The sequence below is a fragment of the Callospermophilus lateralis genome, chromosome 3 (genome assembly GCF_048772815.1).
Source record: "Callospermophilus lateralis isolate mCalLat2 chromosome 3, mCalLat2.hap1, whole genome shotgun sequence".
Classification (NCBI taxonomy): Eukaryota; Metazoa; Chordata; class Mammalia; order Rodentia; family Sciuridae; genus Callospermophilus; species Callospermophilus lateralis.
The window spans coordinates 41,523,750-41,548,620 of NC_135307.1; the positions used below are offsets into that span (position 1 = coordinate 41,523,750).

Here is a 24,871-nt window from a genome sequence, read left to right on the forward strand (position 1 = left end):
CAGTGCTACTCAAGTGTGAACAATCAGAACGGATCAGTGCCATTCTGTGAATTGTTTGTTATTGGTCTGTTTGTTGTAAGTACAGAGAGTGAGACTAAGTCTCTGGAAACTTTGTATCCATTTTACATTGCTCTCACATTAAAAAAATATTTTACAAAGTACTGGTCCATATATTTAGAGATTAAAGTAAAAACCAACTGGTCCTTTACTATAGATAAAGAAGAATCACTTTTTAAAAATGTGATTTCCTTCCATTAAAGATAATGAATCTTTTCATTTTAGTTTTCTCTACCTTATTGTCCTCTTCATCCTCCCAATCAATTTAAATACATTAAATTATTGTACTGGCAGGCAACCTTTGTAATTTAGATCAGGTCCTAACACACAATATGAGAGATATAACCAGCTAAAAAGATATAGTAAATATTGATAATACATAATACTTACTTCAAATTCTTAACTTTTAACTAAATTGAATATTAAATGACACATGTAAATTTATATAACTAATCCATGCAGTATCTCACATGAACTCTGGAAGTTTGGGCTCTTATAATTCTCTTCACCACTTTTTTTTTTGTCCTCCTTATTCCTAGTGTTATAGGATTCCGTTATTTATAATCTTTTGCATAATTATAATTAAGTCAGATGTGTTTAGTTTAAATGTTATCTAAAATTAATAAGCATGTGAAATAATTTATATATAATTATTATAAATGTATGAACTATAGGTAAAAACCCTCCCCTATAGCTATTACCTAGAACCTCAAACCCACAACTATTTCAACTCAATGAGACTTTAAGTGTTATAAGGATTCTCTTTTCCTACATTTCTTTAATAGTTCAAAATCATAATACACATCTTAGTTGCTTCTTTATTATATAACTTTTAGTTGCCCTGGATTTATATATTTGTCTTCTTTCTTTTTGACAAAAGATGCCTGTGCTCTCTTTTCTAATGTTACTATTTTGAAATATATCTAAAATTGAAATATATCTAAATATAATCTAAAATTTTGAAATATTATCTAAAATTTTGAACCAAGAACATGTCCTGGTTTTATTTCTCTGATCAAAAAGATGATGTGGATGTAAAGAGATGTTAGGAATGAGAGGAATTTTATACTTTTTCTCCATTTCAATATCAGGGACGTAATTCAAAGATTTTTTTTAGAGGATTGTGAACTGGTAAGGTCTTTCAGGCAGTCTGAACCCTAGAGCAGCATTTTTGAAATGTTGATTCATGAACTTCTTATATTCTCTGTGTAAGACGGCAGTTTACAGGTGTGGAACCAGAGAGCCTACATTTTAAAATAGCTCCTCTAATTACCTATTGGTATGCCAAAGTTAAAATTGCCCACTATAAATCTAGAGCAGGCCATGATAGGTTCAAAATGAGCCATAATCAAAGCGGTCTTTAGCAAAATTATTAGGAATCCCTTGCTTTACAAATATTTCTATTGCAACTATTTGTTAGTTTTACCCGCCGCCCCCCCCCCCCCCCCATTTTCCATTTTAAGCTCTTCCCCCCGGTATCACTTCTTAAGTGATAGACACTCTTGTTTGCAATTTTCTGGGGTTTTTAAAGGCAATATCACTCTTAAAATTTACCACCTGTGAGATACATGGAGGATACCTTGGATTGTCTCTTGTTGTTCTTTAACAGCTTTAAATAATGCAATGAAAGGAGGGGCATACTGGTGAATGATCAAGTAAGTTGCAATTCTTCAGTTTTACCTGGTTATGTTAAAAAAAAAAAAAACAACAACAAACCTAACAACAGGTTGCTCTTTCTGTAATATAAGTAAATTTTCCAAATAAAACGAATATTTTTAAATGAGTACATATGTCCTATCAAGGAACTAAGAAAGTTAGTAAGATGGCTGTACCAAGTGCTAATCCTCACCTGGAATGAGATAAAGCAGGAAGTGATAGTGAGGCCATGTCTAAGTTCTGACAGGCAGTGATGGATATATTAGATGATGAAAAATGGTCATCCAGATGGTAGCAATGATGAAATGAAACGCAGCAGAACACACAAGACTGCCTTAGGACACAATGATATAAACAAAAACACTGTCCCCTGATGGGCTAGAGTCTCCACTTGTGTAAGTGTCTGTAATCATATGATTTATGCTGCACTGTTTTGTATATGTGTTTGTACATATAAATACATACATATATTACATAGCTATTATGTATAACTGAATATGATGGCTATATGCACTTAGTTACATGTAATTCCATACTATTATTTTATTATATCAACTATAGTTAAGTACATATAAATGTAGTTATATCTTTATAAATAATTATAGATACATTTGTGTTCGTACATATATAAAAAAGTAAATATAAACATACTAGAGTGATAGATAAAAGAAGAACGCAATTTGTAAAGTGACTGGGAATTAAAAAGTAATCAAGGTATTTAAAGCTAATGTGTTCTGCTAATCACTATGGTAAGCATGTCCAAGTGCAATCCCATTTAATATGTAATATAATCCAGGGAGGTAGTAATTAATATCACTATATTCAGGTTGTTTATCAGAACATGATCCCATTTCCCAGGATTTTTAGAGATTATGACAAATTGCATTGCTTCTCTAGCTCTAAGCTGGTGAAATAATTTTAAAAATTAATGTAACAGGATGGCTAACCTCATTAGAAGGATAATCAAGAGTCTGTAAATGTTGTAGATAAAAGCATTTACTTTGGAACCAGCTGACAGGATTTGCAAACTGGCCCCACTCAGACAAGCTACTTACCCCTCTATGCCTACATTTCCTTATCTTCAAAATGGAAACAATAATAGTATTTAATAAAAGTTTAGGATGGCTAAGTGAGTTTATATACATAACGTGTTTTGTGCTTTTTTATAAGGCAAATGCTATAAAATTTTAGTTACTAATATTTTCCTTAAATTTTTAATTAATTTTACCTTCTCGCTTTTACTTGTAATTTTGCTAAGCTTTAAGATTTTCTCTCATTTTTCAAATCATATATTGATTTATATGTGCAAAAAAAATTCTGTTTTTTAAAATGGAACCTATTAATGCTTTTGCATTTGTTTTTATCCTAGTATCTTTTCCCTATAGAAACTTCCTTTCTCCTAACTGGAGGGACTCATGATCATCCATAGGGCCAATCAGAGCCAGTGATTGGCCTGGGGTGACTGTGTGATTGTCCCCTAGATACTATGGGATTCAAGCGTAGTCAGGGGGCCCCTTTCAGAGAATCTGTAGCTACAGGGAGATGATTGCTCCTCCATTCTGAGATCATGAACAACAATAAGTAGCAGGTAAGCCTGAGCTGCTGGGAATAAATTGGCCCCATATGAAGACTCTGCCTGAGAAAGAAGCCTTCTTAAAACAAAGCAGAGCTGTGAGGTGGAGAAACCTAACACTTGAACTGCAGGATCCAGCTGAATCTTCAGATTTACCTCTTGGATTTCTCAATTGTGTGAGTCAATAAATTATCTTATTTGCTGAGAGGTTTCTGTCCTGATTAATTCACTGACAGATTATTAGTAAGTTTCTTTCCATGATGCTGATATTCATTATATTATCATAGCAAGAATACATAATGAGTATAAAACTCCATAGATTCCTAAATACCAATCCAGAAATAAGAACCCTTTGGGGTAACAATGCATAGTATAAATTTTGATTTCAAGGTCAACCCCTTAATTTCATGATCATTGTGTGACTTTAGTAAAGTCACTAAACCTTTCTGTTTCTCTGTAATACACAGACTAAAGCAAATTACTTATCAAATAATTCTTGTGTGAAGGTCAAGAACCACAATACATAGCTATTATATCAAATCCATGTCTACACTAACAGAAAAAAAAATGCATGCCAAAGGCAGTTGTTTTTTTTTTTAATGCTGAAACATCTATTCATGCTACAAAAACTTCCACATTTTCTTTTGCTTTTTCAAGGTGGAAAAAAAAAAAGGACACCTAGCAATATGTATGAAGAACACCAAGGAAACACGTACACCAGTTTGCACAGTTTCTAAAATTACACAATCAATACTTGGTTACCAGCCAGGGCAATTGCTTAGCTTAGTATTCTGCTGTCCTCCTCCCAATTCAAATCCTTGGATGACCCCACACCTGCCTTTATAAATGCCTCTCACATTCTTTGTCTCATTCAGTTTTGATTACAACCTCACTATGAAGACTGGAATCATTATCCCATCTTATACTAGAGGAGGTGAAGTCCAAAAGACAGGTGGTGACTAATTAAAATGACAGATAGGGCTATATCTCACATTGCTGGACTGCTGACCTTGATCTTCGACTTTATAGTCATGGTGGGGCCCTAGATTTTGATTTCCCTGTATCTGGATTCTTAGTGTTTCTGTTGTGGTTTAAAGTATCCAGAGATGCAAATAGTACAGTTCTTGTGCCTTTCGGATGAGGCAAAGGAGGCACTGGGGAGAGAGGTTTGTTAATAACTAAACCAAAACTGACTTTAGAAAAGGGAGGGCTTTGAGAGCTTGTTTGGAGGTTCTAGCAGGGGAGCACAGCTACTCTTATACCCTTTACCAAAGAATGGTCCTCTTCTATCAGGGAAGGTCTTCCTCTTTGACTGAGCACCCAGCTTTGGGAGAGACACACATGGAGCAATGAGGGAGAAAGGGAACACCACCTAGCCAGCCAGATCAGCCAAATCAAAACCAAAGGTTAAAAGTTTTCTTTGATATAAGGATGCTGACTCATAATGGCGATGGGTGTGGGGGGGCGTGGAGCATGGGAGGAATGGAGGAACTTTTGATAGGGCAAAGGGGAGGGAGAGAAAAGGAGAGGGCAAGGAGGTAGGAATGATGGTGGAATGAGTTAGACTTCATTACCCTAAGTACACGTATGAAGACACGAATGGTGTGAAAAGACTTTGTGTACAATCAGTGACTTGAAAAATTGTGCTCTGTGTGTGTAATATGAAATGAATTGCATTCTGCCATCATGTATAACATATAAGAATAACTAATTTAATTGAAAAAAAAAAGAAAAAGGAGGGATTTATTATTGACCTGAGCTGGTCTCCACATCATATTGAATAGGAAGAAAAATGTTGACACTTCTTTTTTTGTTTGCTTGTTTGTTTTTAAAGAGAGAGTGAGAGAGGAGAGAGAGAGAGAGAATTTTTTAATATTTATTTATTTTTTTAGTTTTCAGCGGACACAACATCTTTGTTTGTACGTGGTGCTGAGAATCGAACCCGGGCCACACGCATGCCAGGCGAGCGAGCTACCGCTTGAGCCACATCCCCAGCCCCTTTGACACTTCTATAGCCAAGAAAAATGTGTACTTCCTGATCAAATATAATTCTGAATTATCCTGTATCATTCCCTCTTACTAAAATACTATGTCTCTTCCTTACCATTCTTTGGTGATTTGGCATAAGATCTATCTTATATGAAAATGCAGTTTTGACCAGTCAAGTTCACAGTGATTGTCATTCCTCTGAACTTGAACACTCTGATTTCATACCTGTCTGACAATTCAAGAAAATAAATTTATAATTTTCTAATTTTGTGTAACTCATCTTCCCAACTATCTTTCAAGTTCTTTGAAGCATATTTTATGTTCTGTTCTCTACTTTCATGTTACCTATGATGTATATAAGTTGAGATTTCCCAACAAGTGTTCATAAGCCATAGAAACTTAGGCCTTCAGTTTCTATTACCAGTGACAAAGATCGAAAAATGTTAAATTGACTTCAAGGGTATTCTGATATGAAGTCTGTAAAAAGGCATCAAGTTATTTTACGGGATTTCTGGATTAAAGGCATCAAGCAGGAGGGTTAGCTCTATTTAAAGGAGATGTTTCCTAACAAGAGCCCTGGTCACAGGTTATCTGATAATGCCTTCTTTTCTTTCTTCTAGAAAAGAAACATAATTATACTTCACTTTCATCTTTGTTGAACCATCCTAAATATTTAATTATTCCTTTGGCATATATGATAGCTCTTTTGTAGGCCACAGATTCCTTTAAGATACATCCATCTTGCTATAATTTACAAGTAATTAGAGGATGTTAAAGGTTGTTGCTAATGGTAACTTAAAGCTCTGACAATGGATAGCTCTTGCCATTTAATACTAAACATCTAATAATTTAATCTACATTAGGCAGCTGATATACACTCTTTTCCCATTGCTATACCAACACATGCAGTAACAGGCATCAAATAAGAGAGGTTAATCCTATGTATGTACTAGCTTCTGGACTAGATGTTGCCCAGAAACAACAAGAAAGCAGGAAGAGTGAAAGGATGCATGTTCAGACTGCCGGCATGAGCTCTGGCCCTGCCCCTGACTGGTTTTGTGATTCAAATTTACAGCATCACTTTTTAATATTTCAGTTTTCTTATTTAAATTATAGGTATAATTAAAAAAAAACTATCTTATGAAATTTTTATGAGAATTAAATAAACTCCAAAGCATCTTTATTGAGGAACACCTTTCAAAAACATTGAATAAGTAATTTTATTTGCCCTCATCAGCCCTGCCATCTTTGAAACACTATTTGTTTTCCTTTAAGAGGATAGCAGTATTTATTAAGAAGAATAGAAGCTTTAATGCAACACTGCCCAGTTAATCTATCCTAAAGAAGTCATCATAGATACTTATATAAATCATACGTTGTTGTAATACTGAACAAACATCCAAGGACATGGCCAAGTAAAATATGATGCATACTCTAACATTACACAAAAGAAATCACTAGACAAAGATTTTGCCACACTAATTTATATGGTTTGATAATTAAAATATCAATGTCAAAAGTTCTTGTGTTGATAATACTTTAAACATATTTAATACATATATTAGCTCTAAAAGTTTTCTGGTAGAATTTTTTTGGATCCTAAATATAGAATCATGTCATCAGCAACAGCAATAATTGAATTCTTCTTTTCCTATTCATATCCCTTTAATTTCTTTTGTCTATCTAAGTGCTCTGCCTAGAGTTTCTAGGACTACGTTGAATAGAAGTGGTGAAACAGGCCATCCCTGTCTTGTTCCAGTTTTTGGAGGGAATGCTTTCATTTTTTTCTCCAGTTAGAATGACCTTGGCCTTGACTTAGCATAGATAGCTTTTATAATGTTGAGGTATGTTCCTACTATCCCTAGTTTTTCTAGTTTTGAACATAAAGCAGTGCTATATTTTGTCAAATGCTTTTTCTGCATCTATTGAGATGATCATATGATTCTTATCTTTAAGTCTATTGATGTAATGAATTGCATTTATTGATTTCCATATGTTGAGCCAAAACTGAACAAACCCAGGTACATGGTAAATAAACCTTTACTAAAGATTCATTATCATTATATCAATATATAAATATTTGTACATTTAAAGAAAATACAAAAAATATGAACAAGTTCATTCTGGTTGTTTCATCTACCTCTTAATACATAAATTCCTTTTTCTATATTTGTAAACACACACACACACACACACACATTTCATCAAAAGACATTTTTGTTTTCATTTACTTTCAACCAACACCAATCAATTTGTGCTTCTAATCTGGTAGGCATAGTGAACATTTATCAGTGTAATAATTCACAATTAAACTCATAACTCTTAAAAAATAAGTCATGATCATTTTTGCATGGAAGTTATTACCTTCATGAGAGATTTCCTTCCAGGGGTTTGGTGGATACATGAAAGCTGCATTCTGGATTTGGTCGTGTATGTCCTCATCTTCGTTAAACGGGAACGTGCCACTTAGGCTTACGTAGATAATCACCCCGACAGACCACATGTCTAGGGAGCGATTATAACCCTTGTTTCTTAGAACCTCAGGTGCCAGGTAAGCTGGGGTACCAACCACAGATCTTCGGAAAGACTTCTCTCCAATGATCCGGGCAAAGCCAAAATCACAAAGTTTCACCTGTTGACAAAAGTGTTTGCAGAAATCATTCGATCTCAGTCATGTGTCTGTATGTGGGTTAGTTGAAGTCTGTCAGAAACTACCATAACTCTTCATGCAGAACAATATGGCTTTCTTATGGTGTAAGAAATAGCTATTTTCTGTTAAATGACAAAGGATGACAATGGTTTCCATACTAATACAAAGGCATGCTTTCATTCATAAACATCTCATCTAAACACCCACCCATCTCCCCCCCCCCCAAAAAAAAGAGAAAAATGTGAAAACAAGTATACTTAGAAGTGTGCAGGGAAACATGCAAGTCTGGGGAGTGAAGGGCTAACTCAAGGGCTCATTATGAGGATGAACGACAGTAGATAGTTGAGTCGTGCCATCCACAATAATTGGCTCTGTTTTGGCACATTGGCAGGACCTGAAGGTATCAAGATGGCAAAGCAAGACAGCCAACCTTGGTCAGGTCACTTAAGATCTCTGACTCCCTAGGGAGAGATCCAGTTGTTTTCTACCTTCTGAATTGAGAAAAGGAAGAATTTTGCCCTGGGCCTGGAGAATAAGGCTGAAATTGAAAGTCTTGCCCGACCTTAGAGAGAGGATAGCTCTCTGGGACTCTCAAGTGTCGTCACTCTCAGAGCCAGTGGTTTCAACCTTAGGCTAGGGTTGCCAGTTTTGAAAGACACCCCCCACCCAACCAAAAAGAGAAAAGAAAAGCAATAAGAAGGCACAGGTATGTACTATTAAGACTCACTGAACTGAAAAGCCAGTGACAAAGTCACAGTCCTGAAATATAAGAAGGTAACAAATGGATGGGAACACAGAGAGAGAACTTGAAACAAAGATCTTGAAGTGGGGTCGGGAGGGAGAAGGTGACAGGATGCTGCCTGGGAGCCAGTGACACTGTCAGCTGGCTTTTTGCTGAGAGAAGGTTTTATACTTGCCTGAGGGAAAGGATCGGCTGATGCCAGCAACACATTTTCTGGCTTAAGGTCACAGTGAACGATATTTTTAAAATGAAGATGCCGCAAAGCCACGAGTATCTATAAAGAAGATAATCACCAAAATGCTTTCATTTCAGTCTATTAATTTGAAGATGTTTTCTACCAGTACATAAATTTAAAAGAGCAAGATAAAATTCACAATAGCCAGTCCAGTTTGCTCAAGACACTGACATGGAACACAGAGAGTTGCTAAGGAAATTTCAATGGAAGAAGTATCCTATTATGGTATTCAAACAGCAACCAACACAAGTGTAGACAAAGGAATTCAATATGCAACGGGAATGTGCATTCTTAAATATTTACATTGAATCAGGACTAAACCAAAGTACTTTTTAAAGTTCCATGAATAATCCCAATACATGGGTTGACTTCCATGTTACTAATTTGGTATACTGTACTCTGACTAACAGATACTAATCAGAGCATACAATAATAAGCTCTGCAACCTTTCCTAGTGTAGTTTAGATTGGAAGTACAGGCTAAACAACAAGGCTAGAAAGCTGTAGTAAAACAGTTATAACATTTGATATTAAATTATTTTTTTCTGCCTCTAATTGATTTCTTACCTGAGTAATTAAAAACTTCGTTATGTGCTCTGGCAACCTGCCCTTTTCACTTGACAAGATCATCTCCAACATGTCTCCATGGAGTTTTTCCATAACAACAAACACTCTTTCAGGCGTCTCAAACATACACTCCAAATTTACAACACCAGGGTGATGAAGGTTCTATTAAAGATAAATAAAGCACTTGAAGAAAATGAGTTTTTTGATACTGTTTGGCAAGCTCACTGATTATACAAAACTGTTCAAGCTCAAAGCTATGGAGAAACCCACACTTAAGATTTTTTTAACACCTCTAAATTCCACATGTGCTGCCTTATATTTTTGAAATTCTAATGTCTCCAAAATATACATCTTTACTTTCTATGCCTAGTGAAATTATTTCTATGCTAAATTCCAACTTCCAGCACAGTGAATCGCTAATTAGGTTTTAATTAGAATACCATACTGAGAAATCTGCAATTTCTTCGGATCATCTCCAATATTAAGCGTACTGTCCTAAAAAGGCATACTAGGCCACCTCTACACAACTGGTAAAAATTCAATGTAGAAAAGATGAAATTCGCACATGGAGTGCATCTGACTGTGCTGCAGTCTTAGCCAAAACCTTTTGAAGTTGCTGTGTTCCTCGAGGCGTCAGAGAAGCTCTTATACAGAGTGAGTATCCTTATGTACACAGCAAAAAAGTTATGATTGAAGCTTGCTTTGTCTACAACACCATGCTACATGCTAGTCCTGCCCAGTTCTTGGGCATTTCATAAACAGCTCCACAATAAAGATATGGTGAGTAATGGTAGACTTCATTTTGCTTACCTGATAATAATCACATATATCAAGTAAAATTACACTTTCAACAATGCTTAAATCGGAGAGTTATTCTATGTCCTAACAAAACCCTTTGGCCATTTGACATTTATTTATTTATACAAAGTGCATGACAACAACAAAAAAATCGTAATATTACAAAACAATTGTATGTTCCAGTTACATTTCAATGAGGAAATAAACAAGTTTCATCATAAACAAAAATTATCTACCCCCACAAAATCAGGATCTAACTTAAATAACAGAGCTGAACAGAGGGAAAATTTTTTTTTCATTGAGTGATAAAAATTTTATATAAAATGAAATTTTTACTACTTAAAACTTGAAATGGCTCACTAGAAACCTCACAGATGGGTTCTAGAGAGCAGAGGCTGTGGGTCAATCTACATTTTTGCATGGCCCTCCCTGCTTGCCACTAGGAAAGAACTTTATGCACTGCTGGATACAGAGCTGGGCTATACTTGGGGTAAGCTCCCATGTTAATAAAGTCTTTCTATGGGGGCTATTTTGATCTTTGCCTTAGACATTTGATGAGTCTTTTTGATTCTATTGTCTTAGAGCCTGCTTATGTGGCATAATGTGGTTAAAGAATTTATTAATGGGGTCTGAGCAGATGCTTATACAACCATCTAAAAGCCTTTCACCTCTCAAGGGCCAGGATCATTCTTGAAACTGCTGTACTGTAAACTAGTCAAATCTGACTACTTCCCATAGACAAGGCCTCCAGGGTTGTTCTACTGTGGTCAGAGCAAAGGCATATGGAGAGAGGTTGGGATTAACCAAGCTCACACTATCACTACTCTCTTTTTCTGACTTCCTACAAATAACACTAGATAGGCAGTTGGCTTTGCGTATTGTGGGTACCAGATTCATAAGTGGGAGACTAACATAACCATCTAGAATACACTTGTATTTGATATGTGGATTGTTCATACAGAAAACTTCCCCAATGTTGTCATAGTCCCTATTTATTATATCCCCTTTCCTGGCAGAGGAACACACTCACTTGACAAATCACTGGCCTCCAAGGTCTCACCTGTCCTCTCTTAAACCAATGATCATAGCAGAAGCTTTAAGATTGCATGAGAGTTCTGCTGAGGTTCTGACTTTCCTGGGACAAACCACTAAGAGAGGGAGCTGTGCCAAGAGCACCTCCCTCTTTGAGTATCTTCCAATTGATTCTTACTTCTATTTAATCCAACTTTAAGCACTTAGGCAGTGTTCTGGGGAGACTGGCTTCCTTAAATGACCAAGGCTTTTATGTCTGAGTAGGGTGCAAGTACAATGAATAGGAAAGGGGCAGACTAAAAGAAATAGACCACAAGGATGGGGGTCTCCTGTGTATGGGCAGAGGGAAGGGTAAGGCACAGTAACCTTGAAGGCCCAGAGAGGGCAGGAGAGGAAGGGAACTGTTCTGTAACTGGGAAGCCTACTGCTTCCGCTAACCTCTGAAGGTTAAGGAGTCTGCAGATGACCTGGAAGATCCCCTGAATAGATTATCTGAATATATCTGTAACATCACTCCTTATGTTCCTCTTCTTATATTTCTCTTAATACGTGAGTTATTAGAAGTGCTGAAGTCTTTTACTCATTATATTCTTTTTTTCCTTTTCCCCACACCACAACATAACTTGAGCACGCCCTATAACAGATGGTAAAACTTTAACATATGTTTTCTAATTGGAGAATTCCCAGAATATTTTAGGCCAAAACAACAGGAAAGATTTACAAAGGTGTTCGCTAGCACCTATTTTGTGATATATTCATTGTAATCTCTACAGAACTTCACAAATGTCTTCTAAAGCTTCTGTATGAAGGAAATTTTTGCTATTTAATGATACTGGACTTTAAGTACGGTTAGGTATATAGATTAAAGAAGAAACAACATAATTCAATGAAAGCATCTGACTAAAGGCCATGTAGAAACAACTGGAAAAGTTTTACAAAAGTTAAATTCACATGCTCATTGCACTTGCCAATTGCTCTTTTACAAAAGTCTTTGTGCTTTACAGGTTTCCTAAAGAATACATTGAGTGACAGCTGAAAAATCTTTCCAACAGCAAAATGACTTTGCTATTTTTGAATGGTTGGTATATAATAAATTGTTATTTAAAGTATGATATATACCTGAGACAGAGGCATCACAGAGCTTTTTTTTTTTTTTTGCATTGAACCAAATGTCCAAACTTTTTATATCTGACAATTAAAAAAAAAAAAAGAAAAGAAAAGAGGGTACAAAGAATCACGTCTTATTTATCTAAATTCCCCATGCTATACTGATGAGGAGTATTTCTTTAAACTAGAGAACAGACTTTTTGAAAACTTGAAATAGGAAAAGATTCAAGCTATAATTTTTCTATTTTCATATATAATTTATGATGTTATTTTTTAATACTTTAAGAACAATTTTAAGATAAGTCTAAACCAATGTGGTCCGTGTGATTTGATCATACTTTTAATTTTTTCACATAAAATAGGAAATAGCTTTTTAGTCTTTTCTTCCTAATGTCCAAAGTGAATTTTAAAATGGCAGGAAGATCGCAATATCAACTATGGCACAGTTATGTGTGAAAAAGAATTTTTGCTAAATTCTCAGGCTTACCTCAGGAATTCAGATAATAAATTTTGTAGCAGTGTAAGCTTCTACAGGACTCTTTGACCATCTGTTTGTTGCATTTAAGTAATTTCATTTTCAGGAAATGAAACATTTGGTCAAGGACAGGAAAGAATAGTGCACATTCACACATAACAGATTGATGACATATCCATGGGGTGAATAGAAGTTGCTTCAAGTCTGGGACAAAATATCACTCGGAGATCAAAACAAAAATTTTTGTGATACAAGTCGCCTAGAAAATTCTTAAATGGAAACTAGTCACTAGGTGCAAAGACTTTTATAAAAAAATATTTTGTTTAAAAAATAATAAACTAATACTAATCTTTTAGTTTATGTGTACATTTTAGCTTATATTTTGGATTCATGTTAAACAATATGCTTTAATATCAATGTATAAGTAGTAATTTCCTTAATACTAATAGGGTTGCTTTATTATAAATCTGGAGTTGAGAATTTATTCTATAAAGTTAGATTTTATAAATTTGCTTTATGTTTCCAGTCTTTGTTTCACCTTCAATTTTTAGGATTATTCTACTCAAATTTAAAAGAGATGAGAAAAAGAAAAATTAGATTCAACCTTTCTTTTCAAGATTTTTTTTTTTTTAGGAGTAAAACAGCTTTCATATGAGAACTTCTAACTACTCTTCTATTAAATGACTGAATGAGGTAGCTCACGTTGAGACAGGGAAAACAGAACAGTGAAAAGTCTAGTATCTAAATTCTAAATGGCAAACAGCAGAAGGAAGACTGTTCCACTGCACAGCAAGGTAGGTGAGGTATGAAATGTCCTCTTTGAAGGTATAGTACTAAAGCAATAACTTTGTTTATTCTCATTCCTGTCAATTTCCCAGGATAGAGAAAAGAGCATGCCATCATATACATATTCTAATTACAATCTTTCACAATTTCTACTTCATTTAATGGTCCTAGAAATCACACTCACCTAATGCTTTATGAAAGAGAAATAGCCTATAATTCCCTGGTAAATGCTTAAAAGTCATCTTATAGAGAGCATATATAATTATAAAATACTTTTTGTTAAAAACAATGCTCAATTGATATGGTACACTCCCCTGAAATGCAGAATCTTATATTTACCTGTGTTTTCTTATGTTCATTTAAATGAAAAATGTCCAGCAATGAATCAGTGTCTCTCTATATGAACTTATTCTTCCAATGTTTCCTCTTTTTGGTGACTGATGACCCACCCAGCTCAGAGAGCGGAGAGTCATCCTAAACATGTACTTCTTCACTTGAACAACAGCCATTCTCTAAAGTGGTTGGAGTCAACCTCCTTAATCTCTCTCATCCCTGCCTCTTCCTCATGGTTAAGCCTTGGTTTGAGCCTTTAAGTCTTTCCCAAGGACCTGCTACCACCTTCCAACTGACCTCCTTTCTTAGGTTTTGTTCTCCAATGCATTCTTCCAAAGGTTGTCACTCTGATCTTCCCCAAGTGATTCTGATCACAGCATCAAGCTTCCAGCCCACATGTGAATCACCACCACCTTCAGGATAAGGTGTTTCCCTCAGCAAGGCACAGGAAACCTTTCACGATCAGCTGCTTCTCTTTCTCCCACTTGAATATTTCTCCAACCTCTTCCTCTCCTCTTCCACATACCCAGCCTTCTCTGTTGACTTACTGAAACATTTTCACAACAAGCCACACATAATCTTTCTATTTTTTTGAGGCCTACTGTTTCCATAACCTGAACCACACATTGGCTGGTTTGAATATCTGGTTGGAGGCAACTTTCATCGACTCTTTAGAGCCTGACTTGGATCTCTCCATTTCCAGAGCCTTCAGTGCAATCTTCTTTTATAACTTTTATCTTTACTGGCAAGTCTATTTCTCTTACCTATAAAACTACAAGCACCTTAGTGCTGTACTTTAATCAACTGTGTTCCTAGTCTAAAGAAAACCTCTATCTCCTTACTTTTCATTAAGTGAATAATAATCTTTAATATTTAAATGCCTTTATTTCAGATATGCTAATATGTATCTGACATATTTAGCCACAGTTCGCAACGAATATGATGGTGACAGTCTCTCTTCATAAAAAAAAATAAAATATATGACTTTTTCTTTATGAAGAGACTTCAGTCTCAGGATTCTGATAATATATAAATGATCATAAGTAACAATTTTTATGATCAATATCAATGATCTGTGTTATAGTTTAGATTTGAATTGTCTCACAAAGACTCCTGTGTTTATGGCTTGGTCCCTAAAGGAGCAATGTTCAGAGGTGGGGCTTTTGGGAAGTGATTGGATCATGAAGAATCTGACCTTCTCTGCAGGATAATAATTTGATGACATTATTGAGAGGTGGTAGAAGGTATAGGAGTTGAGATATAGTTGTATGGTGGATCCTTGAGGGCATACCCTTGGAGAGTATATGTTATCCTTGGTCTCTTCCTTACTCCCTTTTTGTTTTCTTGGCTGCCATGAGCTGAGAAGCTTTCCTCCACCATACCCTTTCACCATGATGTTATGACTCACCTCCGGATAAGAGCAACGGAACCAGCAGATATGGACTAAAACCTCTGAAGCTGAGTCAGGATAAGTCTTCTGTAAGTTGTGTTAGGTATTTTGGTCAAGTGACTAAAAGATGGCTAACACAATATAGCTATGAACATCATATGCCATTATTGATATGAGTTGCAAAATGATTTCCCTAGTGTCAAGGACAGGATACTTTTCTTTACTTTCCAGGTATAACCTCTTAAAGACACCAGATTTGTCCACTGTTTTGGAAAATTTTAAACATCTGTGATAGAAAGAAAACCAGGATCTTCCCCCTATCTAGGTGATCTGTATTTATTTTACACTTAGTTCTTAATAAGGAGAAACCATATCAAATCATTCTCAAAGGCAACAAGAGAGCAGGAAGGCAGCGGCAGCTAAGTGACGTAGTCAGGATATCCCTTCTAAATTACACCCTTCCCATCATGCTAATTCTCCCTATGTGATTTGTGAAAATCTTCCCACAATTTCATTATTTTCCTGAGGACGAGAAATATAGAATTGAAAATGGGCTGTTCACACAATAATGAACACTGTACCCTCTGCCCCTTACTTAGGAAAGGGCTTTCCACTTCCTTCTTTTCTTTGGGTTTTTAGACCACAACAGGTGTATCTACAGGGATGGTCCCAAATCCCGCAGCACAATTTCAGGAGCAAGACCTCTGGAGACAGGCTTTCTGAGTCTGAATTCCAGCTCCTGACTTTCTGGTAGTTATCCAGACTCTCTGAGGATAATAATATGCCTAACAGTCAAGAATTATCATTTAACATATAAAAAATACTTGGAATTTTCCCTGGTACATAGTAAGGGTTAGGTATTATTATTATTATAGGGCAAATCTCCTGGCATTTAAAAAGGATCTAGGCCCAATTTCTTGCTTCACTTGGGTCACTGAAAGTTTATAGTGAGTGCAGGGAAGAAAACATTCTTTGGCCTTTCGCCTGACAGAGACTACACCAGATTAAGTACAACCTGCCACAAACATGGACAGCCTCATTTGTCATGCCCCATTTTTCTCCTTGCTGTTTGTGTGCATTTATTAAAAAGAACACACATTTATTATCTTCCAGATGTAGGTCAAAAGTCTGGTGAACTCAGCTGTTTTCTCTGATACGGTTTTCCTAAGCAGAAATCAAGCTGTTGGCAAGCTGTTCTCTTATGTGTAGGCTCTGAGGGAGAATTTGCTTCCAAGATCATTTAGGTTGCTGACATAATAAAGTTATTTGGACTGCAGAGGTGAGGTCCCTGTTTCCTGGCTGGCTGTGAGTGAAGGGACTCTTTCAGCTCCCTGACACTGCCTGAATTCCTTGTCATGTTGCCCATCCATCTTCTGCCCAGCTACTGTATGCTGAGTCCTTGAATTTCAAAACTCCATGACTTCTTCCAGCAGGAAAAAGAGATCTGCTTTTAAGGAATCATAGGATTAGATTAGACTCACCTGGAGTCTATAAGTGAACATATTCCAATCTACTCAAAAGTCGAGTGAAAAAAAAAAGTGTAAAGAAGTTCATATACATATCACCTAACTTCAATGGTCATCAGTATTTTACCAATGTTGACACATTCAGTTTTTCATTCTCCTTTTTTTTTTGTTTTAATGTATCTTTCATTGGAAGAAAATACCTATTTAGGAAGATTAAAAATACAGATTCAGCTTGACATGACTGTAGCCATATTAAGTTGCAAAGGCCAGACTTACTCCAGATTAACACTATTCAGGGTTTCCTGCATTTTCTCCAGTATATTATGAGTAGAACAAACCATCAAAATGGTATGGAGCCTTACAACTGGACCCTTATGCCAGAAATGTACCTGACTCTTTGATATTAGCTTAAGATAAACCAGGTATATTCTGGCTTAGATGAAGTCTCTTTTGACCTAACAAATCATGATAGTCAGCTTTGTGTCATTTGACTAAAATACTCACAAAAACACTAAAAGGAAAAAAAATTATCTTGGCTTATAGTTTCAGAAGTTTTAGTCTAAGGTTAAAATGAAATTTTTTTTAAAATATTTATTTTTTAGTTTTCGGCGGACACAACATCTTTGTTTGTATGTGGTGCTGAGGATCAGGCGAGCGCGCTACGGCTTGAGCCACATCTCCAGCCCTAGTCTAAGGTTAGATAATTCTTTTGCAGAAACATCATGGTAGAAGGGCATTGGCAGAGAAGGCTCAGCTCATGGCAGCCAGGAAGTGGAGAAAAGGAGTGGGAGGGGGAGAGAGGAAGTACTAGAGAGCATGAGAGCATGAGAGAGATGCCAGAGAGACAATAAGTCCTTCCAGGTCATGCCCCTAGTAACCTACTTCCTCCAACAAGTTCTCACCTCCCAATAGTCCATTCTGCCACCAATGGATTAATCCACTGTTGAGGTCAGAGCCTCATCACTTCCTCAAAGCCCCATCTCTGGACACACGGGACTTTGAGGAACTTTCCAGATCCAAACCACTCACCATTCCCCTCCTTCTGACACAAGATGCAGGAATTTACTTGATCTTGCTGCCACCCAGGATTACACTTCCATCAGTAACCTCCCCTTTGCAAAAAAATAATATGTGTTCTGCATAATCTTGGATCTGTCTTTCTCTTTTCGTTGGTCTCAAGGCATTGGGTCTGGTTCTTACACAGTGGATTGTTCTGAAATAACTGGTGAGATGGCCAGGAAATGGACAAGGGAAAGAAAATATACAAGGAGGAAATCTTGGGGACAGCCATCCATCTTTGTATGGGGAGGGATAGCCTGTATGTTAAATTCTTGCAGGTAAGCAATGGGAGACCCCAAGATCAATGGATTTAGAGCACTGTGGTAAGAAAGGGTGGCATCTTACCACTACACTGGGGTGGTGTTTCTGTGAGCAGTTCCATTGGCTCCCAATGCCCACATAGCTGTGAGTGAAAGGATAATGAAATTAGAAGCACAGTTATAACGTAAAAGAGATCTTTATCTCTCTACCTTTCACTTAGCCTTTAACCTGGTTAAAAAAGTAGAAACTGAGATGCCAAGTTTGAAACCCTAGACTGCTGCTCTGTGTGGCTGGGGAAAAGAACTGGAAGAGAAAACAGGTGCGAGCTATTATCTTTTATCTTGAGATCAGATGGGATGCAAAGAAATGAAATCCTTGGGAGAAGGGTAGTGTGGAAGAGGCAGGGATTGAAATGATAGAGGATAAGGGATCTCTTGCCTATGAGCCTTGCTTTTTCTCTCCGTCATTATTGCAATTTAAAGCAAGGGCACAAAATATTCAGATGCAGGAGGTGGATACTTTTGTTCAGGAAAGTACAACTATTCAGGATTATACTACTGCAGAATTGCTACATAGTGCAAAAACTTTTAAACAACTGCCCTATGAAAGTCTGACTGCCTGGATGGTATGACTCTGGGACACAGAAAGAAATTGCATTTCCCTGGGGAAAGTGAAGCTGAGAAAATGAGTACTATTATCACTTACCCAGTCCTTAGGTGGCACCTAAATAATGACCGCCATATCCAAGGAAATCATTTCCTTCTACATTATATCATTTTAGGAATGAGAGCAGCATGGCCAAATGAACAGCATCTGTCAAGAGAAGGATCCCCAAGGAAAAGCACTGAGGAAGCCCAGGGTTTTCTGCATGAACTGAACATGCAATAAGCCATTTACACGCAGGTCCTTCAAGGACCTGACCAAACCATTTTTATAGCCAGAATGAAATAAAAACTTATACCTCCACTTTGAGAATGATATAGCCCTTCTCCCTTCCTCCTCAACTCAACTGTCAGGATGTTTAGGATGTTTCCTGCTGACCAGGGAGAGACTGAATGTGGTAGGGACAGGGCTTTGTCACAAATCCTGATACAAAATAAGGACAGATAAAAATGAAAGAGAAAAAAGAAATAAGAAACTAGTTAAAATAACAACAACAACAACAAAAACCTGATGGGGCATGATTTGCTTTGTACCAGCATCCTCAGTGAAAAGCTAAATCACCTAATGCATCTCAGTATCCTTAGGGATGGAACTGAAGCCTAAATAACAGTTCCATCCTTTCTCCTCTGCTCCCCCTAGAGGGGAGGGTGAGGAATTTCTGTGCTCCTGTTTTGTAGGTTATTTAGGTGGACACACCCCTCACTCCCCATGATGAGGGGCAGGGGTACAGTTGCACCACAATAAGGTCTATAGAGTATGATCAGGGACTCACCCGGAACTCACTATTTACTGGTTCTTTATAAACAAAGGGAAGACAATTAATCCATATTTGATGCTAAATTCTCTCATTCCTGAAAATATTTTAGGGATGGATATTCCACTAGGAAAGACTTATAGACCTCTGTGGGGAGGTCAAGATACTGGTAGTAAAGGTGGTATGGAGGAGTGCGACACCAAGGAACCTTGTCAGCCTTGCCACCTCTAGGCAGGTAGTAAGTACCAAGCATTAGCTCTGTTAGACTCATGGCACCAAGTAGGGACTTGTAAAGGTAAACCTGTGCCATCCAATAAAGTAGAAATACAGTTAGCAAGTAACCACATAGAAAGATGCTCCACATCATACAGCATCAGAGAAATGGGAATAAAAGAATAAGATGCTACTACATACTGATTAGAACTGCCTAAATCCTGAACACTGATAACATACACTGTCATGCTGGCGTGGGCATGCAAAAACAGGAGCTCTCATTCAATGTTGCTGAAAATGCAAAATGAAGCAGCCACTTTGGAAGATACTTCTGTACAAAACTAATCATTCATATATATATATTTTACTATATGATCCAGCAATCACACTCTTTGGTATTTACTCAAAGGTATTAGAAATTTACGTTCACAGAAAAGCCTGCATTTGAAGGCTTAAAGCAAGCTTATTCATAATTGCCAAAACTTGGGAGCAACCAAGATGTCCTTCTTCAGATGAATACACAAATTCTGGTACATCCTGACAATGGAATAATATTCAGCCCTGAAAAGAAATGAGCTACCAAGCCATGAAAAGACATGGAAGAAACCTAAACATCTATTACTAAATGGAAAAATGCAATCTGAAAAAAAAATACATACTGTATAATTTCAATATGTGATACTCTAGAAAAGGCAAAACTATGAACACAGTAAAAATTTCTGTGGTTGCCTGCATTGGGAAAGAGGGAAGGATGAATAAGTGAAGCACAGAGGACTTCTAGGGCAGTGAAAATACTCTGTATGATAGACACTACAATGATGGATACATGTTATTACACATGTTTTAAATCCACTCAATTTATAGTCAAAAAACCTAATGCAAACTATGGATTTATGGTGATTATGTCAGTTTTAACAAATGGTCCACTCTGGTGGAAGATACTTATTAAGTGAGGAGGTTAAGGCAGCAGGTATTTGGAAATTCTCTGTTCCTGCTAACCTTAAACTGCTTTCAGAAAAATAATCTTTAAAAATTCTCTACAATTAAAACTGACCCAAACAACAAAAACTAGATGTCTTCAGTCCATCATCTGAGATCACACACAGGGGTATGGCTGGCACTAACATTTATATATGACTGAATTTTGCTGAAACTTTAATTTTGCGGGGAGACAAGGGAAATGAGATTTTTATCACAAAACTCAAGAAAGACGCTCACCCAGCAAGGATCTTGTACACATGACAGTACACACCTCCTAACTCCCAAACTAGGCTAGAATTTAAAGAGGAATTTTGGCAAATAGATGTAATATTTGAGAAGCAGCAGCAAAGCCTACAAAGACAGAAATTAAGGGCTTCCCAGCACCTTTTTAAAAACCAGTTTTAATAAACATTCCATCTATAAACTATGCCCCTCTTTTATTCATGCCAATACTGGGTTTGTGTTTAGGGGAAAGACAGGAAAGAAAGTATGACTTGTTTTAATAAAGAAATAAGACTTTGTACAATATCAAGCAATTTTATCCTAAATAAAATGGAAAATCAATCAAATACCTTTTTTATGTTTTATACTGAATGCACAAAAATGAATGCACATGGTTTATTTTCTGTTCACCTACCTGGCTGGAGACATGAACACATAAATCCAAAGTGTAATTTTTAATAAATTGTATCACTGTAGACCAACTTCTATATTTAGAAGTCAGCCAGCACTCCAGAAAGCAAAACATTCTATTACCAGGTTAAACTCTCTGTGTAGGCATAGAATGCACAACAGGAACTGGAGTAAATAGATAGGTCTCCTGAACAGGAACAGAAGACAGAACATGATATTCCAAAAGGTCAAATTATACTGTCTTACATTTGTATAGGATTCTGTGGCAAAATTAGCTTATTAAATGGCATATTCTCAAAATGAAATAAGATCTTAATCATGGAACTTCTCTAAATCTTTCATAAGTGAAAGGGTATGTTCACTTCCAAGATGTGGATGACCTAGACATAGTACATATATTCCCAACTCTGTCAATAAAGAAGCTTCTTCCCCTTTCTTCCATGAGGGAGCTCACAAGACTAGTGTATGCGCTTTCAAAAATATATTGGGAAATACCGATTAAAAAAAGATTTTATATATTATTCATTGAATTCCCCAAATACTCCTGTGAAGCAAGAACACCAAGCATGGTTTCTAATCCATAATTTAAAAAATCAATTTTGAAAAAGATTTACTGAAAAATGGAAAAGTTTTTACTTGGAATCTGGAACCTTGGAAACTAGGTTTTCACTGTGACAGACTTGTTTGTGACCTAACATTTGGGAAACTTTCTAAATTTATTATTATTTTTTTCTTATAGGATGTTTCTTTTCTTTTTTTCTCTGTATTTGACTATGTATTGCCTAATTTATGGGCTTCATTTTTTAGAACATGGAGATGACAACAAGATTAACTTACAGATGCAAAATATTTCTTTCCTAAAGAATTACATGAATCTGGGTATAGTGGTGCATACCTGTAATCCTAGGACTTCAGAGGCTGAGGCAGGAGTATAAAAAGTCAAAGCCAGCCTCAGCAACTTAGTGAGACCCTCAGCAACTTAAAGAGACTCTTCCCTTTAAACTAAAGACTAAAAAGGTCTGGGGATGTGGCTCGGTGGTATAGTGCTTCAGGATTCAATCCCTAATATCAAAATAATAATAATAATAATAATAATAATAATAATAATAATAAATTATTATTATTTCATGAAAATTCTTTATGCAAATAAATATGAAGACATATTTGAAGAAACATAATAAACATATTAGATGAAAGGGAAGTATAAACTAACCTCTCAAGACACTACAAAAAGTACCCCCATTTTGCACATTTTTTCCTCTAGAAAACTAATTGATTTCCTCATGATTAAATAAAAACACCAGTTTTGAAATTTTTTCATTTTCCCACCCACATTTTGTAATGTTTTTCTCTGGTTCTCTCTTGTGATTATCTCCTCCCCACCTACACTTGAACAACCAGAGAATACACTTTTAAGCTTGCTTGGTGAAGACAAATTGCTTATTTTTTTTTTTTTCTGGACAAAAGGGAATGAAGGTAAGAAATATTTTATTCTTTTTTTGCCATGCTCTGCAAAGTTGTGTATCACCCCGACTCCTTCTTGGTGGCTACATAATTCATTTAACAAATATTCACTAAGTGTCTAGAGGGGCCAGCCATTGTGCCAGGGCACATTCAGCCTCATTCCAAGAACATATACATGTAAAGGAGTGAGTTAACAGCATTAATTTCAAATTCTAATACTTTAATACACTAGAAAGTCAAAACTCTTTAAACTTCTTTTTGGGAGGGGTGGGGTACCAGCAATTGAACTCAGCCACTGAGCAACATCCCCAGCCCTATTCTGTATTTTATTTAAAGACAGGGCTTCACTGAGTTGCTTAGCACCTCAATTCTGCTGAGGCTGGCTTTGAACCTACAATCCTCCTGCCTCAGCCTCCCAAGCCGTTGGGATTACAGGCATGTGCCACTGCATCTGGCGAAAAGTCTAAACTTTTGACAAAATATTTCCAGATATCGACTTCAAAATACAGAAGCAAATATAAAGTTTTTAGACTTCTTTTTGAGGGAATATGAAGAAAATCAAAGACCACAGTTCTAAAATGATTAAAAGTTTTCTATGGATTCTTAGAGAATATTTATTTTACTGAGGTTCTGGTATTTCCACCATTTCTTTACGTATACAGCCTATGAATCAATTTCTCCAATACCTTGTTCCCCTTTGAAGCTCTTCCTTATACCAATGCTGTGGCTTCAGCCATGGTTGGTGGTCTGTTTCACTATGTTTCTACAGCCATTCTGGCTTGGAGCTCACCATACCTGATTATCCAAATAGATTATAAATACCTTAATGAATTTCAATCGTTTTATGAGGTCCAGAAGTCTAGCAATTTCTTCATTTAAAGTAAGAAGTGCTTTGCATGTATTAATGAAAATCCTAATATTTTTACTAATTGAGGGGAAAGTGTTCTTGCCTAGGAAACTGGAATAATAGCAAAATTGACAAAGTCAGGGAGACCGTATCTTGCAGAGAAAGACATTAGTATTAAATGTTTGGTTTTAAGTAGGTTGGTTGTAGTGAGTGGCACAACAACAGTGGAGAGGTCCTAAGGGCAGAATATGAGAAGGAGTGCCTGTGAAATGTTAGATCTCAAGAGCTATATTAGGGAATGACCTGAAGACATAACAGTATAACTGTCATATTTTTTTTTTTAATTTTTCCCACTGGAATAATCTTATTCCTTAACAGCACTGATCAGTTGTTCCTTTTTAAAAAATCTCCCTCCTCACTGTACCTTGTGCTTACCTTCCCTGCCAACTCCTCCAACTGTCTGCCTGGACTTGTCCCTTCTTTCATCTAAATGATTCACGCAGACTTAAAACTCATTCCCAGAGTGAGGTCATCCATGTTGACAGTGAAAGAATATCTTCCTCTCCATTTCACTGACTTTGATCATGGTACTTTTTAGGAATAAATCACAGAGTTGGTGAGTTGAAATTCCAACCCCCACTCCTATCTGCATTACCACTCTATCTTTTCAGATCCCCAAAGTTAATCTTTTAATAAAAAAATATAAAATGCACGGAGAAGACTTTTGCAAAACAATCCATACATAATCCTTCTCAATTAGCCAAACAATTAACCATTAGTAGCAAATGCAGTCTAACCTTTTGCTGGTAAGATATAATGAAGGATATCTTATGCGATAGGATAGTATTTTGTATGATTTAATTAATTATTCAACAAACACTTATTAAGTACCTAATACCATCACAGAAATATTTTCTGGTATAAGAGATTCACTAGTGAACAAAACAATGATATCTGCCATGTTAATTTTTTTTTATGGACACAATACCTTTATTTTATTTGTTCATTTTTTCTTTTTTATTTGGTGCTGAGGATTGAACCCAGTGACTCACATATGCTAGGCAAGTGCTCTACTCCTGAGGCATGACCCAGTCCCTGCCATGTTGATTTTTGTATAGTGGTAGGGCTTAAGTTGGGAGTA

At 36.3% G+C, this 24,871-nt stretch overlaps 1 protein-coding gene across 3 annotated transcripts in view; it reads right to left on the bottom strand.

Moving 5' to 3' along the window:
- Positions 1-24,871, bottom strand: part of Prkd1 (protein kinase D1) — a 308,764-nt gene that overhangs the window by 13,264 nt on the left and 270,629 nt on the right. For all 3 annotated transcript variants that reach the window (XM_076848194.2, XM_076848193.2, XM_076848195.2), the window contains 3 exons: positions 9,469-9,630; positions 8,843-8,941; positions 7,640-7,907 (listed from right to left, as the gene is read on the bottom strand). In XM_076848194.2, coding sequence (XP_076704309.1) covers positions 7,640-7,907; positions 8,843-8,941; positions 9,469-9,630 — 529 coding nt within the window. The remainder of the gene's footprint in view (positions 1-7,639; positions 7,908-8,842; positions 8,942-9,468; positions 9,631-24,871) is intronic.